The 16,169-nt window shown below is 45.4% G+C and overlaps 1 protein-coding gene across 1 annotated transcript in view; it reads left to right on the forward strand.

Annotated features, from left to right (window-relative positions):
• Window positions 1-16,169, forward strand: part of LOC143989919 (uncharacterized) — a 91,776-nt gene that overhangs the window by 17,651 nt on the left and 57,956 nt on the right. Inside the window, exon 8 of the mRNA XM_077490191.1 lies at window positions 825-1,740. Coding sequence (XP_077346317.1) covers window positions 825-1,740 — 916 coding nt within the window. The remainder of the gene's footprint in view (window positions 1-824; window positions 1,741-16,169) is intronic.

Here is a 16,169-nt window from a genome sequence, read left to right on the forward strand (position 1 = left end):
AACACAAAATGTGATAATAAAATCTAATCACTGTAACTACATCATATTATCTTTATAATTACCACTTGCATCGTGTTGCACAGTGTCTCCTGGACCTATATCGTCAGGGTAGAGTCCCTCATCAGATCATACCAAAGACCCCGGCTGGTAGGGGGGGCAGCAAACCGTCCCAGCGTGTCTTATGAGGAGTCACAGCATTAGGTTCCCAAAATCCCGGGTGGGTAGCCGAGGGCAAGAGGGGCACCTGTGGTTGAGCATCAAATATCACCTGCATCAGTCTCCTAATTCAAAGGAAAACACATATAGGGAGAGGGGGGAAGGGAAAAATGAAAAAAGGAAGGAACAAAAGAGGAAAAAAATTGTACCAAAAATGGGAAGGGAAAGCGGGGAATGACTGCATAAAAATCTATAAGCGCTGTGACCAAAGACTAACAGGCAAATGTGTGTGTGAAGAGGAAAAGGAACTAGCTAAATGTCTGTGAGTGATGAGTGTGGTGAGAAAAATGGACAATTAAAGAACTCGCTAGTGCACAATGGAAACAAAAAAAAGGGAGATCAAAGAGTTGTATAAAAGATACCTTTAGTTTTCCTGGATTATAATTTCCATATACAGAGACTGCCGGTTTCTGTCCATCCAGGTTGAGCGCCGGGGATCATCAGAATAAAGAAATGATCTGGTAGGAAATCAGAGGACCCATTTACTAGTTACCTTGAGGGGGAATTGTAAGATCCTTAGAGACAAAGCTGCCTGATGTGGGCGGAGTCCTGGTTTAGGGGAACCAATCAGCTCATGTCTAGTAATAATCTTTGTATTTCTATTTTAGTAGATGGACGAGAGATGAGGAAAACCTCAGAGGATTGTCTCACTTTGTCTCCAGACTGTAAAGTGCGGGACGGGGCCGTCCTTCCAACAGAGAACAGCTTTTCCTGTACTGAGTGTGGGAAGTGTTTCCCTTCTAAATACCATCTTAATAGGCATAAATTATCTCACACAGGAGAGAAGCCGTATTCCTGTCTTGAGTGCGGAAAATGTTTTTCACTGAAGCACAATCTTTCCAATCATCAGGAATCTCACACGCGGGAGAAACCATATTCCTGTCCTGAGTGCGGGAAATGTTTTTCACTGAAGTCCAATCTTTCCAGACATCAGAGATCTCACACGGGGCAGAAGCCGTATTCCTGTCCTGAGTGCGGGAAATGTTTTTCAGTGAAGTCAAATCTTTCCATACATCAGCGAACTCACACGGGGGAGAAGCCGTATTCCTGTCCTGAGTGCGGGAAATGTTTTTCAGTAAAATTGCATTTTTACAGACATCAGAGATCTCACACGGGGGAAAAGCCATATTCCTGTCCTGAGTGTGGGAAATGTTTTTCAGTAAAGTCCCATCTTTACACACATCAGAGATCTCACACAGGGGAGAAGCCGTATTCCTGTCCTGAGTGCGGGAAATGTTTTTCACAGAAGTCCAATCTTTACACACATCAGAGATCTCACACAGGGGAGAAGCCGTATTCCTGTCCTGAGTGCAGGAAATGTTTTTCACACAAGTCCAGTCTTTACAAACATCAGAAATCGCACACGGGGGAGAAGCCATATTCCTGTCCTGAGTGCGGGAAATGTTTTTCACAGAAGTCCAGTCTTTCCACACATCAGAGATCTCACACGGGGGAGAAGCCATATTGCTGTCCTGAGTGTGGGAAATGTTTTTCACGGAAGTCCCATCTTTACAGACATCAGAGATCTCGCACAGGGGAGAAGCCGTATACCTGTCCTGAGTGAGGGAATTGTTCCTCACTGAAGTTCTGTCTTCCTGTACATCAGGGACCCCACACAACCCTCGAGTTGTATTAGTGCCTTGAGTGTGGGAAATGTCTTGTATATGAATGTTGCTGGACATCACAGCTCTCATGTGGGGAAGAAGCACACCCTGATATACACCTCAGATATACTCCATGGCTGATCTTCATCATGGAAGAAACAGTTGATAAGGCGATCAGAGATCACCAAAGACATGGATGAAGTGTTGTAAAAATACAATGGATGGGCGGCTCATACAGATCTGGTAATGTACTTTTATGTCATGGCTTTCTTCCGGGTCCGCACCCATGCACGCACACACCCAGAAACCTCCACTGTCATTGGCTGCAGGTCCTAGCCACTGATGTTGCCCCATACCCTGCTGATCACCTGCAGCCAATGACAAATCATTCCTGTGCTTTATTTTGTAAACACGGAGAGCTATCTTGTGATTTCTTCTCTTCCCGAGTCCTTTTCTGTTCAGGAAGAGAAGAGAACACCACACTGTGAGTATAATCACCACACTTTACACCCACACACCTTAGATTGGCACATTTAACCCCATTGATTGCCCTCATTCACCCTTTGATCCCCCTTGTCACCCAACCAGTGCCATTAGTACAGCGTCAGTGTACAGTATTTTTCACCAATTGCTGTATTAGGGTCACTTGTTACATCAGATAGTGCCAGGGTCAGCTAGCATTAGATTGTCCGCACACTATCACACTTACACTATAGAATCCTGATCACCACCATTACTAGTATAGTGTCTGTATGGATCAATATCCTGATCACCACCATTACAAGTATAGTGTCTGTATGGATCAATATCCTGATCATGAACAGAACTATATTAGTGTCCCTCCTTAGTATAGTGTCCCTAATTACACAGCATTAGCAGATCAGCCCTTCTGCCCCCCAACAAGTGCAGTGTCAGTAGATCACCGGCTCCTTTGATACATTGCACACATAACCGCAGTGTTGGCAGAATCAGGCCTGATCTCTTCTAGCACTAGTAGGTAAGTTTTATTTGTGTAGCACCCTGGAGTTTAGGCAGGGAGCTTCTCACAAATCTTCTTGCTAGAAGTAGTTATCCTGGTTGATTGTTAGAGATCCATTCATTTCTCCCTAAGTATGGCCTTGTTGCACTTTTCTCTTCTACCTCTAGGTGGCCGGGTACTTGGTGGTACTAGATATGAGAAGGGCAACCCAAGGCCAGGTTATGGATATATGGGGTATCTCAACCAATGGGCAGGGGTTTCCTTGGCCTGCTGGTAGAGCCTATAAATTCTGGTGGAGTCAGGTGATCAATGTTCTGTGCCACCTGGGTTTCTGTCTGGGTGGATGTGTGTCGTATGCCCGGGCTGCTTGGGTCTATCCCAGGCACATCTGGCTACTAGGCTGTCTGAGGTCCTATCCAGAAGCAAGAGAGCAGAGCAGTATTGGGGCTGTGGCTTGCAGTCCAACCAAGAGTGACGGTTCTGCCGGCCGGAGAACTTGTCATGGTCGGAGGTAGAGGGGAAGCTGTCACCACTAAGGGACCATATACTTTATTACCAGGGACCTCAGTGAGTAACTGAAGCAAGTACCGGAGCAGTATTCTCACCAGACGGGCATGGTAATGAATTGGGAAACTTCAGATGGTGATAAAGCCAGGGACCCAGCCAGCAGAGATGAGGCTTGTAGAGCAGCCTTGTGTGCCAAGCCAGGGACTGAATGGGCCAGTGGGGTGAAGCTTGAGAAGTATTCAGAGTGTTTAGCTAGGGACCAAGCAGAGTGTTGGGGGTGACACTTGAGGAAGATACCGCTGTGAAGATTGGAGAAGCTCAAGGGATTCAGTCAGTGAATTAGAGGGTCTAGTGAGAGACCGGGAGCGCAGTGGGCTGAAGAACTACAAGGAGAAGTTGTAGTGAAGGTGAAAGAACTGTTACACTTTCTATTAGTAACTGTTAAAGACTGTTGCCATAGGAGACAGCATTCCTGCACGTGCAGATATGGCGTCTTGCTGGAGGACCTTTCCCTGCACGGCTGATTTCCTATTGAAGTCTCGGAGTCTGCTAATTGAACTTGCAACTACATAAGGGTGTCCTGGCCCTTACCCTCAAAAAGTTTGCAAGAGAAATAAACATCTCTTTTGCATTCAAGAAGTGTCTGGCGCCCAATAACTTTCACCTTGCATCCACTATCCCTCACAACCAACCATATACAGAAGGATGTCAGCTATCTCTGGCCCTGGAGGTTCTCATTAGACTGAATGAGGCCGGAGACCTTGCTACATTTGTAGTAGTTCAAGCAGTCCCTGACAGCCAGGAGCTCTTTTTCCCGTGAGTCACACTAGGTATCTGTGAATTTAGTGGCCAAAATGTCTCAACAAAGGTAGTGAAGAGGCCTACAGGATTCTGAGTATGACAGCAGAGAGCGAAGGAGGAGTCCTCACTGACAGATTTAGGCTCCAAATATGAACCTGTAGAGAGCAGCGACACCCTGACAGGGAGCTCAGAAGATGGAGGAGAGGTCCCTGCTAAGGTCAGGCGTACCCGACCCCGGGTAGCTGGAACACTTAATTTGTCTTATAAGCAGCAGAATGCCAGTACTAGTGTTTTGGATCCCAGACAAATGTCCGGCCGAGTTATCTGCACCTGGTCTAATGCTAATGTCCATGCATGCATGTTTAGAAGGAGTACGCTGACACACACTGTTCAGAGAAAAGCTTCCTTTATTGCTCTATTGGCATATAGCCTCCTTTATAGTAGAAGATGACTCATTATTTGCAAAAGCATCATCTCAGGTGTATTCTGTGCTGTCAAGAAGAGATTGGAGGACCCTTATCTAAGGGGTTGCCTGGCCAGTTTCATCCAGGTTTTCTGCTGATGGCTTGTGGACCCCTGGACTCTCTCCGATGGGAAGGGGGTCTCTAGGTGAAGCATTTTGAGTAAGGACATTCAGCATATATCTTGACATAATAGAAAATAGGCATTTAATCAAAGTATTAAACAATCCATAACAGTCCCCCCTTGAAATGTCTATTTCCTATTCTGTCCCTAGTAGGTGGTCTAACTCATCTGTCCTCATGTGCCTTGGAACTTTTTTCTTGTTGTACGTTAGATGTGTGATGGCTGGCCCATCACCCCCCCTGCCACAGTCTTTGCACATGTGGAAGTCAGATGCTATCCCTATGGCTGAATGGTCTTATAATTTATAGATATGGGGAGGGACTGTAATGGGGCATAGGGCTTCTCATAGTCCTCATCTTCTGCATCCTGGTGTATCATCACTGGGGTCGCTTGGTCGACTGTTTTGCCTAGGAATTTCTTTACACATGGAATAACACAACATACTATAGTAGATAGAAAGACCAGAATAACTAGTATTACAGTACCTATCCGAGCCAAGGTCTTCTGCCAACCACCCAAACCACTGGTCCCATGGCTGATCTATATCCAAATTCTTCTTCAGCTCTACTGATAGGCTTTCCAACATTTTTATGGCCAGAGTAACCTCACCATTTGGTCCAATGTTGTCAGGTATGTATGTATAGCATGTCCCTGTACCTTCTATCATTTTACAAACATTACCCTTCTCCGTTAAAATCATGTCCAAGGCCATCCTATTCTGAACTGTCATGTAAGATGTGGGTGCTATTTGGTCAGCAATCCCCTGTAGGGCATCTCTGGTGTAATTTATCTATACATCTATTATTTTGATCATGTGTTGCTATGCATGTACTCCTACTTGTCATGCTTAGCTCCTGTGCACGCTCCTTGTATATATATGAAATTAATAAATGTTTCAATGTCTTAAGATCTATGAAATTATAATAAATACCTATTACTGCAATCGACCTCCATTATTCAATTGCTTCATCTAAAGTCCCAACTCCCTTTTTTTTACTTCTAGTGTAATTTACAAACCACTGCTGGTTGTAATATATGTACATTTTTGTTGACAGTAATTAGGGGAATCCGACTCAAAACCTGCCTTTACTTGGTCTCTGGCGTTAAACTCATCCGGGACCCCTATGGCATCTATACACATGTGGGTCAAAACTTCCCTAAGGAGCACTCCTCTTAGTGATAGCCACCTGCTGGGCCCTCACCCGATTTACCAGGAAAAGGATATACAATGTAGACATCATGGTGCAATCAATGTCTTGTCCTCCAGAATTAGTGTTGTGATTAAAATGGTATTTCTATATACCTGACAAAGACCAGCTAGGTATAATTACGGTAATTACCACACTTACGAAACCCCTAGCACTGCAGTACTAAGGAGACAGCATTTTGCTGAACACAAGAAGAGATGAGTCAAGAATTGTGTTCAGGGGTTGTCTGGTTTATTCTGGGCGGGTCTACAATTTATATGCACCATTATCAGCCAATCATTGCATAGAACATGGGTGTGGTTAATACAGAGGTGTACATTACATATCATTAATTATGTCATCTGCTCTCATGAGTCACAGTCATGAGTCTTGTGTAGGGATGAGCCGAACACCCCCGGTTCGGTTTGCACCAGAACTTTCGAACGGACCCAAAATTCATACAAACTTTAGAACCCCATTGAAGTCTATGGGACTCGACGTTCGAAATTAAAAGTGCTAATTTTAATGGCTAATATGCAAGATACTGTCCTAAAAAGGGTTTGGGGACCTGGCTCCTGCCCCAGGGGACATGGGTCAATGCCTAAAATGTTTTTAAAAATGGCCGTTTTGGCGGGAGCACTGATTTTAATGACGATTAAAGTGAAAAAAAATTGAAATATTCCTTTAAATATCGTGCCTGGGGGGTGTCTATAGTATGCCTGTGAAGTGCCACGTGTTTCCCGTGTTTAGAACAGTCCCTGCACAAAATGACATTTAACGGAAATAACGTAATTTAAAACTGCTTGCGGTTTATCTGGTTCCGGCAGTATGGATGAAAATCATTGAGAAAAATGGCATGGGTAGCCCCCCCTGCCCATTACCAGCCCCTTTGGGTCTTATATGGATATTAAGGGGAACCCCGTACCCATATTAAAAAAAGGAAATACGTGTGGCCCCCAGGCCCTATATACTCAGAACAGCAGTATACAGGCGGTGCAAACAAGACAGGGACTGTGTAGGTTTGTTGTGTTAAGTAGAATCTGTTTGTAATTTTGAACTGGTACATTTTTAAAGTGTAGCTCCAGTCAAAAAATCTATTTTTAAGCTTTTTGGAAAACATAGGGAAAGGTTATCAGCCCTGTATAATTTGTTTTGCCGTCCGTCTTTTTTCATCTCACTTCCTGTTGTCTCCTTCCGTTTGCAAGTAGGAGACGTTTGTAAGTTGGATGTTTGAAAGTAGGGGCCTGCCCTATATGCTCTGCAGAAATGGCGGAACAAGGTGTTGGTGTTGTCACTACATTGTAAGCCCTCAAAGTGACTCTTGGTGGGCGCTGGAGCGCCCTGCTGTGAACGATTATATCAAGAATTGTAATTGCATGGCATTGTTGAACAGTGGTATAAAAAGTGGGCCTTTGGTGGTTGTGGTGCTGGTGCCACAACACTAACTCCTCACAGTTACTCTCGGTGGGCACAGGAACGGGCCCTGCTGTGAAATATTATATCAAGAATTGTAATTACCTGCCCCTGTTAAACAGGGGCTGAAAAATTAGGCACTGGTGCTGGTGCCACGACACTGCAACCTCTTCCATATACTCTAGTTGTGGTGCAGGAATGAGCCCTGCTACAAAACATTGCATCAAAAATTGTAATTAAACGCCCCTGTTAAACAAGGGCTGAAAAATTGGGCCTTAGGCACTGGTGCTGGTGCCACGACACTGCAACATCTCCCATATACTCAAGTTGTAGTGCAGGAATGAGCCCGGCTGCAAAGCATTGCATCAAAAATTGTAATTAAACGCCCCTGTTAAACAGGGGCAGAAAAATTGGGCCTTAGGCACTGGTGCCACAACACTGCAACCTCTCCCATATACTCTAGTTTTATTGCAGGAATGAGCCCGGCTGCAAGGCATTGCATCAAAAATTGTAATTAAACGCCCCTGTTAAACAGGGGCAGAAAAATTGGGCTGGTGGCATCACCCAGAACCAAAAATGTTCTTCCAACATATCAGCAGAGGAGGAAGAGGATAGACAATCAACATAACAGGACAGTCACTCAGCATCAGCATAGGCAGTCTTGAAGGGATGTGATATTTAAAAAAAAAAATATTCGGTTACATCAGCTTCAGGTGCTTGGTAGCTGTGGGTGATCCAAGACTGATTCATCTTGATGAAGGTCAGTCGATCAACTGAGTCGGTGGACAGGCGCACCCTGTGATCGGTAACAAAGCCACCAGCAGCACTGAAGGTGCGTTCACAAAGAACGCTGGATGTAGGACAGGCCAGTAGCTCAATTGCATTCTGTGCAAGCTCTGGCCAGTGATCCATCCTCAAGACCCAGTAAGCCAGAGGATTTTCGGTGCGGAAGGTGTCCAAGTCTGACCTTGCCCCTAGGTATTCCTGCACCATGTAAATTAGATGCTGGCGATGGTTGCTGGAACCGATCATACCTTGGGGCTGCGGACTAAAAAATTGTCTGAACGCATCGGTCAGACGGCCACCTTCTCCACCGCTCCTTCTGACCAATGCCTCAGCAACACGTTGTCCAGGACCAGGAGTTTGTAACCTCCCAGTCTCTGGGAACACGTTGCACAGACCTTTCTGCAAGGTCTTCCGGAAATGTCTCATCCTCTGCGACGGCAAGATAAGGTCGGCAACCTTACCCTTGTACCGTGGATCAAGGAGAGTGGCCAGCCAGTAATGGTCCCTCTCCTTGATCCGAAGAATACGAGGATCCTTCCGCAGGCTTTGCAGGATCAGGGAGGCCATGCAGCATAGGTTAGCTGAGGCATTCGGTCCGGAGTCCTCTGGGTCACTAAGGACAACATGATCCCCAGCTACCTCCTCCCAGCCACGTACAAGTCCACAGGTTTCTTGGGACTGTAAATCATCCCTACAAGACTGCTGCTGAGTGCCAGCCTCCACCTCCATGCTGACACAATCATCCTCCTCCTCCTCCTATTCCTGTGTGATGGGTGGCACAGCAGGAACACTGTCTGGATAAAGGGGGCCTTGAGAGGCAAGGAAGTCCTCCTCTTCCTGCCTCAAGTGCCCTCTCCATTATTCCACGCAGCATATGCTCCAAGAGGTGGACAAGAGGTACAGTGTCACTGATGCATGCACTGTCACTGCTCACCATCCTTGTGGCCTCCTCAAACAGTGACAGGACAGTGCATGCATCCCTGATCATGCCCCACTGGCGTGGTGAGAAAAAAACGAGCTCCCCTGACCCTGTCCTGGTGCCGTAGTCGCACAGGTACTCATTGATGGCCCTCTGCTGTGTGTGCAGCCGCTGCAGCATGGCCAACGTTGAGTTCCACCTGGTGGGCATGTCACATATAAGACGGTTCTTGGGCAGGTTCAACTCCTTTTGGAGCTCAGCCAGCCGAGCACAGGCATTAAATGATCGGTGGAAATGCACACAGACTTTCCTGGCCTGCTTCAGGACATCCTGTAAGCCTGGGTACCTGCCCAAGAACCGCTGCACCACCAGGTTAAGGACGTGAGCCACACAGGGCACATGGGTCAGTTGTCCCTGTCGGAGGGCGGAGAGGAGGTTGGTGCCATTGTCGCAAACCACCATTCCTGGCTTAAGCTGGCATGGCGTCAACCACCTCTCGGCCTGCCCCTGCAGAGCTGACAAAACATCTGCCCCAGTGTGGCTCCTGTCCCCCAAACAAACCAGCGCAAGCATGGCATGGCATCGTTTTGCCCGCATACTTGCATAGCCCCTGGAACACCTTTGGAGCACCACTGGTTCTGAGGACAGAGCACTGGAAGAGGCTTTCCAATATCTTGTAAGTTTCCTACATCAAGTGTTCCAAAATGTGGGTAGTAAGATGAACATCCGCATGTATAAACAGGAGATCATTCTACAAAAACAGAGAAACCAAGACCTAGGCCACCATTGTATGCACATGTGTGATATCTCACCCCATAAATTGCACTTACATCCAATATAGATAATCAGCTGTGGGTTCCAATGTAATCCATGGCTATGTAGCAATATCCCTAGGGGCCAATAATACTATATGTGACGTGGAATATACCCCATCTTCAGAACAACCCCTGCAACACAATGGCAATGCTTGTTACACTTAGGGGCTCCGCCAAACCAAACACAGCATAGCGAAGTCTCACCCTGTTATCCTAGGAAAACAATAAGTGGGGTCCAGATATATGCAGCTGGATATCCCGGAGGATAATACTTGGGAAGAAGGAGGGAGGGAAGAGCTTTAAAATGAACAAACACGCCATAACTGTACAGATACCGCGTGACACTGACAGCGCTGAGTAAAGGAAATGGCGATAACCAGCATTTGATTACATGTGATTGGACACAGCTGATCACATGGTAAAGAACCTACCTCATCAGCTCTTTACCACAAACGGTGATGCACAGTGTCCAAGGGGGACAGCACACCACCGATCGCCTCGCTACTCGCCTCCGTGAGCACACATGTTCAGCAAGAATGGTAACATGTCATATGACGTCCTCCCAGAACAATAGCAGTCCCACCATCATTGTACTTTAGGCTGGGCGGGAATCAGATAATATTGTTGGTTTAAATAACTTTTATCCTGCAAAGTCTACTGTAATTATTAGTGCAGGAGTATGATCTTAGGTACTAGTATGAAACTATTCCTGACAAAGGAAACTAAGGGATCTATGTAAAGAAAATATGTTGGACAAATGTGACAAACAGACCTCTAAGTGTTTGTGAAATCTTCCACTACAAAATTTACTCAGCCAATGGTAATGACTCCATTTAAATTTTTCTACTGTTATCAATGACCAACACGGTACAACACTTCATCCATGTCTTTGGTGATCTCTGATCTCCTTATCAACTGTTTCTTCCATGATGGAGATCAGCCATGGAGTATATCTGAGGTGTATATCAGGGTGTGCTTCTTCCCCACATGAGAGCTGTGATGTCCAGCAACATTCATATAGAAGACATTTCCCACACTCAAGGCACTAATACACCTCGAGGGTTGTGTGGGATCCCTGATGTACAGGAAGACAGGACTTCAGTGAGGAACAATTCCCTCACTCAGGACAGGAAAGTGGCTTCTCCCTCATGTGAGATGTCTGATGTGTGTAAAGATTGAACTTCTCTGAGAAACATTTCCCACACTCAGGACAGGAATACGGCTTCTCCTCAGTGTGAGATCTCTGATGGCTGTAAAGATGGGACCTCCGTGAAAAACATTTCCCACACTCAGGACAGGAATACGGCTTCTCTCTCGTGTGAGATCTCTGATGTGTGGAAAGACTAGACTTCTGTGAAAAACATTTCCCACACACAGGACAGGAATACGGCTTCTCCCCTGTGTGAGATCTCTGATGTGTGGAAAGATTGGACTTTTGTGAAAAACATTTCCCGCACTCAAGGCAGGAATACAGCTTCTCCCCCGTGTGAGATTTCTGATGTGTGGAAAGATCGGACTTCACTGAAAAACATTTCCTGCACTCAGGACAGGGATACGGCTTCTCCCCCGTGTGAGATCTCTGATGGCTGTAAAGATGGGACCTCCGTGAAAAACATTTCCCACACTCAGGACAGGAATAGGGCTTCTCCCCAGTGTGAGATCTCTGATGGCTGTAAAGATGGGACCTCCGTGAAAAACATTTCTCACACTCAGGACAGGAATACGGCTTCTCTCCCGTGTGAGATCTCTGATGTGTGGAAAGACTAGACTTCTGTGAAAAACATTTCCCACACTCAGGACAGGAATACGGCTTCTGTCCTGTGTGAGATCTCTGATGTGTGGAAAGATTGGACTTTTGTGAAAAACATTTCCCGCACTCAAGGCAGGAATACAGCTTCTCCCCCGTGTGAGATCTCTGATGTGTGGAAAGATCGGACTTCAGTGAAAAACATTTCCTACACTCAGGACAGGAATACGGCTTCTCCCCCGTGTGAGATCTCTGATGTGCTTCTAGACTGGACTTCTGTGAAAAACATTTCCCACACTCAGAACAGGAATACGGCTTCTCCCCCGTGTGAAATCTCTGATGTGTGGAAAGATGGGACTTCACTGAAAAACATTTCCCACACTCAGGACAGGAATACGGCTTCTCCCCTGTGTGAGATCTCTGATGTCTGGAAAGATTGGACTTTGCTGAAAAACATTTCCCACACTCAGGACAGGAATACGGCTTCTCTCCTGTGTGAGATCTTTTATGCACATTAAGATGGAATTTAGAACTGAAACACTTCCCGCACTCAGTACAGGAAAACCTCTTCTCTGTTGGAAGGATGGCCCCGTCCCGCACAGTCTGAGGTTCCTCAGGATAAGAGGAATACGATGGTCCGTCTACACTGTGTGGTGCCGGATGGACATTTGAGGTAGTCGGGTTTTCTCCTGGACTATACTGTGTGATGTCCTCATCTTCTACTTTACAGTCTGGAGACAAAGTGAGACAATCCTCTGAGGTTTTCCTCATCTCCCGTCCATCTACTAAAATAGAAATACAAAGATTATTACTAGACATGAGCTGATTGGTTCCCCTAAACCAGGACTCCGCCCACATCAGGCAGCTTTGTCTCCGAGGATCTTACAATTCCTATGGGTATGTTTAGTGTTGTCACCCCAGGGTGGCTCTGTAGACAACACAGTAAATGATATACTATACACGTCCTAAAATGAGTATATATAGGAATTGGAAAAAATTGACTTTTCAGGCATATTGTACTCTTTGTTAAAAGAAAAAACAGTATATTAGTGTGATAAGGGTACACAAACCCTTTACCATGTCCATGTGAAATTCACTATTATCCCCTCCCGAGGGAATGATTCAATACTGTGCATGTTCTCCGTCCCTTCAGCCACGTTATACAGCCAGGAATTCACAAACTCATAACTAGTCCCACATACTCTGGCTACATAATCCTTACAATTTCCTCCAGGATTGGGGGGGAGGGGTATCTTTACCTGTTATAACAGTTAAAGCAGAACTGCCTCACCTTGCAGCAGTGTTTCACACAACAGATATCTTATGCTGTAATCCTTATACTTTATACAATGCGATAGACAAGGAAAGAATGATAGAGCAAGAGTTTGCGGGCCCCAGTAGTGATTGCCCTATTAACCCTTCCCTCTCCTTCCCAAAAGGAGCGTAGTACTACTTATTAAAACTTCTTAACAGTCCCACCAAAGGACAGGCTTACCAAAAGCCACCATAAGGCCTGGTCCGTCTCCCTTCTTAATAAAAATGTAAGAGACTAAGGTGTTATCAGAGCTAAGGCAAGAAAACAATTTGTCAGATAAGACAAAAAATCTACTCCCCCAAGTTGATTAATCACCTTATCTCAGCCAGTGCCTCCATTTGTATAGAATCTATAGGTACATGACAGACCAGCCAAGGGTTAATACTGCAAACTACGGAGAGCCCCCGCTTCCGGGAGACAATTTCAATGAACAGAACTAGATAAAGGAGTGAGTTCAAAGAAATGTCTGAGTTTTATTGGTATACGGCTTATATTTGGTTCAACTTTACCAATCATAACCAATCACAATAAGGGGGAGTGGTTAGTAAGAGGTTATATTGAATATTATTAATAATTAAACAGTTCATCGTTATATGGTTATACACACCTATAACCTCTAAACACATAAGGTTACCATAGTGAACACACCATCTGGTGATGACTAATAGTCATCTTGCTGTCCCATGTTTCATGTCCCATTAACCACTTCATTACCGGGCACTTTCACCCCCTTCCTTCCCACACCAATTTTCAGCTTTCAGCGCTGTCACACTTTGAATGACAATTGCGCGGTCATGTAACACCTGTACCCAAATTAAACTTGTATCTTTTTTTCACACAAATAGAGATTTTTTTGGTGGTATTTAATCACCGCTGGGTTTTTATTTCGTATGCTACAAATATAAAAAGACCGTAAATTTTCCCCCCAAAAAAAGCATTTTTCTAAGTTTCTGTTATAAAATATTGCAAATAAGTCATTTGTCTTGATACATTTTTAACAAAAATGATGCTGCTACATTTCTTTGGTAAAAATAACCCAAAACAGTGTTTATTTGGTGTTGGCAGTGATGGGGAGGACAGAGCCCACGGACACAGCGGGGGGACATCGCAGGATCCTGGGGACAAGGTAAGTACACCGCACCAGGATCCTGCAATGCAATCCTGAGTGTGGCTCGGGGTTACCGCTAATGGTACTGAAATTTAACCCCGAGCCACACTCGGGAAAACCGCCAGGGAGGTTAAGTACCATCCATGGCTCTGAGGGTATTACAAATAAATAAAAAGTCACCATTTAGTAATAAGTCATATAAACAGGTGTATAAATCTGCTCCCTTGCTTATTGCAAGAGGAGCCTACTTACCATGGCCCATGACATGTATCCTACAGCGTAACAGGGTAAAGACCCCAGTGAAGGTGGGAATTATAGACCAATTTTGTTAATTAATAACAATTTAAAGATTATGATGAAAATCTTAGCTAATAGACTGTCTTCCTTCATCGACACCTATATCCATAAGGATCAGGTGGGATTTATCCTTGGGAGGCAGGGCCTGTACCAGATTAGGAAAGCGGTGGACTTAATTTCCCTCATGCAATCCTCTTGGGATGGAGGCCCTTCCTAGGAGGGATATATCCTTTCCATTGATCTCCAAAAGGCCTTTGACATGGTCACCTGGCCCTACATCTTCACCATCCTACAAAAATAGGGTTTCGGCCCGGGATTTACTAGAACCCTGGAAGCCCTCTATTCTTCCCCTAAAGCCCAAATCAAACTACAAGGTCACCTCTCAGACCAATTCCACATCCTGAAAGGTACCAGGCAAGGATGCCCCCTTTCCCCCATCCTTTTCGCCATTGCGATAGAAACTTTGGCATTAGCTATCAGACAACACCCGGACATACATGGAGTAAAATGTGGTCAATTGACCCACAAATGTGCCTTATTCCCCAACGATGATGTTCTTTTTGTCACCTCCCCCCTCATCTCCACCCCTGATATTCTCAGACTCCTAAAAACATTTGGTTCAGTTTCGGGCCTGCAAGTTAATATGACCAAATCAACAGCCCTAAACATCTCCACCCCCCAAGACCTAGTTGATAGACTAAAAAAAACACTTCCCCTTCTCCTGGAGCCCATCCTCTCTCCCCTACCTGGGCGCTCATCTCACTTCTACAATTGAGCTATTACACCAATGCAATTACCCCCCTATGCTTAAGAGATTGTCAGAAGACCTCTCTCAATGGTCCCTATATAAAATGTCCTGGCTGGGGAGAGTGAATGCGGTCTAGATGACCTTACTGCCCAGAATTTTGTACCTCTTCCGCTCCCTCCCCATAACAAAGCGTCTTCTAGATAAACTGCAATCGGCGATTATACGTTTCAACTGGGGCAGTAAGGGACATAGTCTTTCCAATACAGTTCTATTTAGATCCAGGAAAAAAGGGGGACTAGGACTACCTAATCTATGGTGGTATTATCAGGCTGCCCAACTCTGCCAATTCTCTGTCATTTATTCCAAAGATCTGAAACCCGACTGGGTAGACATAGAAAGACAGGCGACCTCCAACCATACCCTAGATTTCCTAATCTGGAGCCCACAGAAAGATCGACCCCCAATTCTTTCTCCCACACTCTCACATTCCATGACTCTATGTGATTCCCTACACAAACTGCACTCCCTGACATCGGCCTGGTGCACTCTGGCGCATATTTTCCATAAATAACTCCATATTTTCCATAACTCCTGTTCCCCCCGGGACTCAATATCAAGGCCTTTAGGTGGTGGCTAGAAAAGGGCCAATACAGAATAGGGCAATATTTCAATGGGAACAGCCCTATCACACTTAGCTATTGCATTTCTAAACTCGATATGCCACCTTCGGAAACATTCCGATATAACCAACTGTTACATTTCTTGCACCAAGTGTGGAAGAGTTCTGAGAATCTGCTCTTTGTAACTCAGTATGAGCTTTGGTGTTCCTCAGCCATGAGCGTGAATCTCCCTAATCTATTCAGCATTAGCCGAACTCTTGGAGAAAGTGACCTACATGCTAAAATGGGAGCGAGATCTCCAGTTTGAGTGGGACCTGGACAAATGGCACACAGATTTACAGGGGAATCCTTAATAGTTCCCTTGTGGAGGCGGACCTCAAAGTAATTTTCCACTGGTACCTGGTCTCCACCCGTCTCACCAAATTTTACCCTCAGTCTTCTCCTCATTGCTTTAGAGCAGGGGTCTCAAACTGGTGGCCCTCCAGCTGTTGCGAAACTACAAGTTCCATCATGCCTCTGCCT

This window comes from Lithobates pipiens, unplaced genomic scaffold (assembly GCF_037356315.1).
Source record: "Lithobates pipiens isolate NorthernLeopardFrog02 unplaced genomic scaffold, aLitPip1_a1.2 Scaffold_18, whole genome shotgun sequence".
Classification (NCBI taxonomy): domain Eukaryota; kingdom Metazoa; phylum Chordata; class Amphibia; order Anura; family Ranidae; genus Lithobates; species Lithobates pipiens.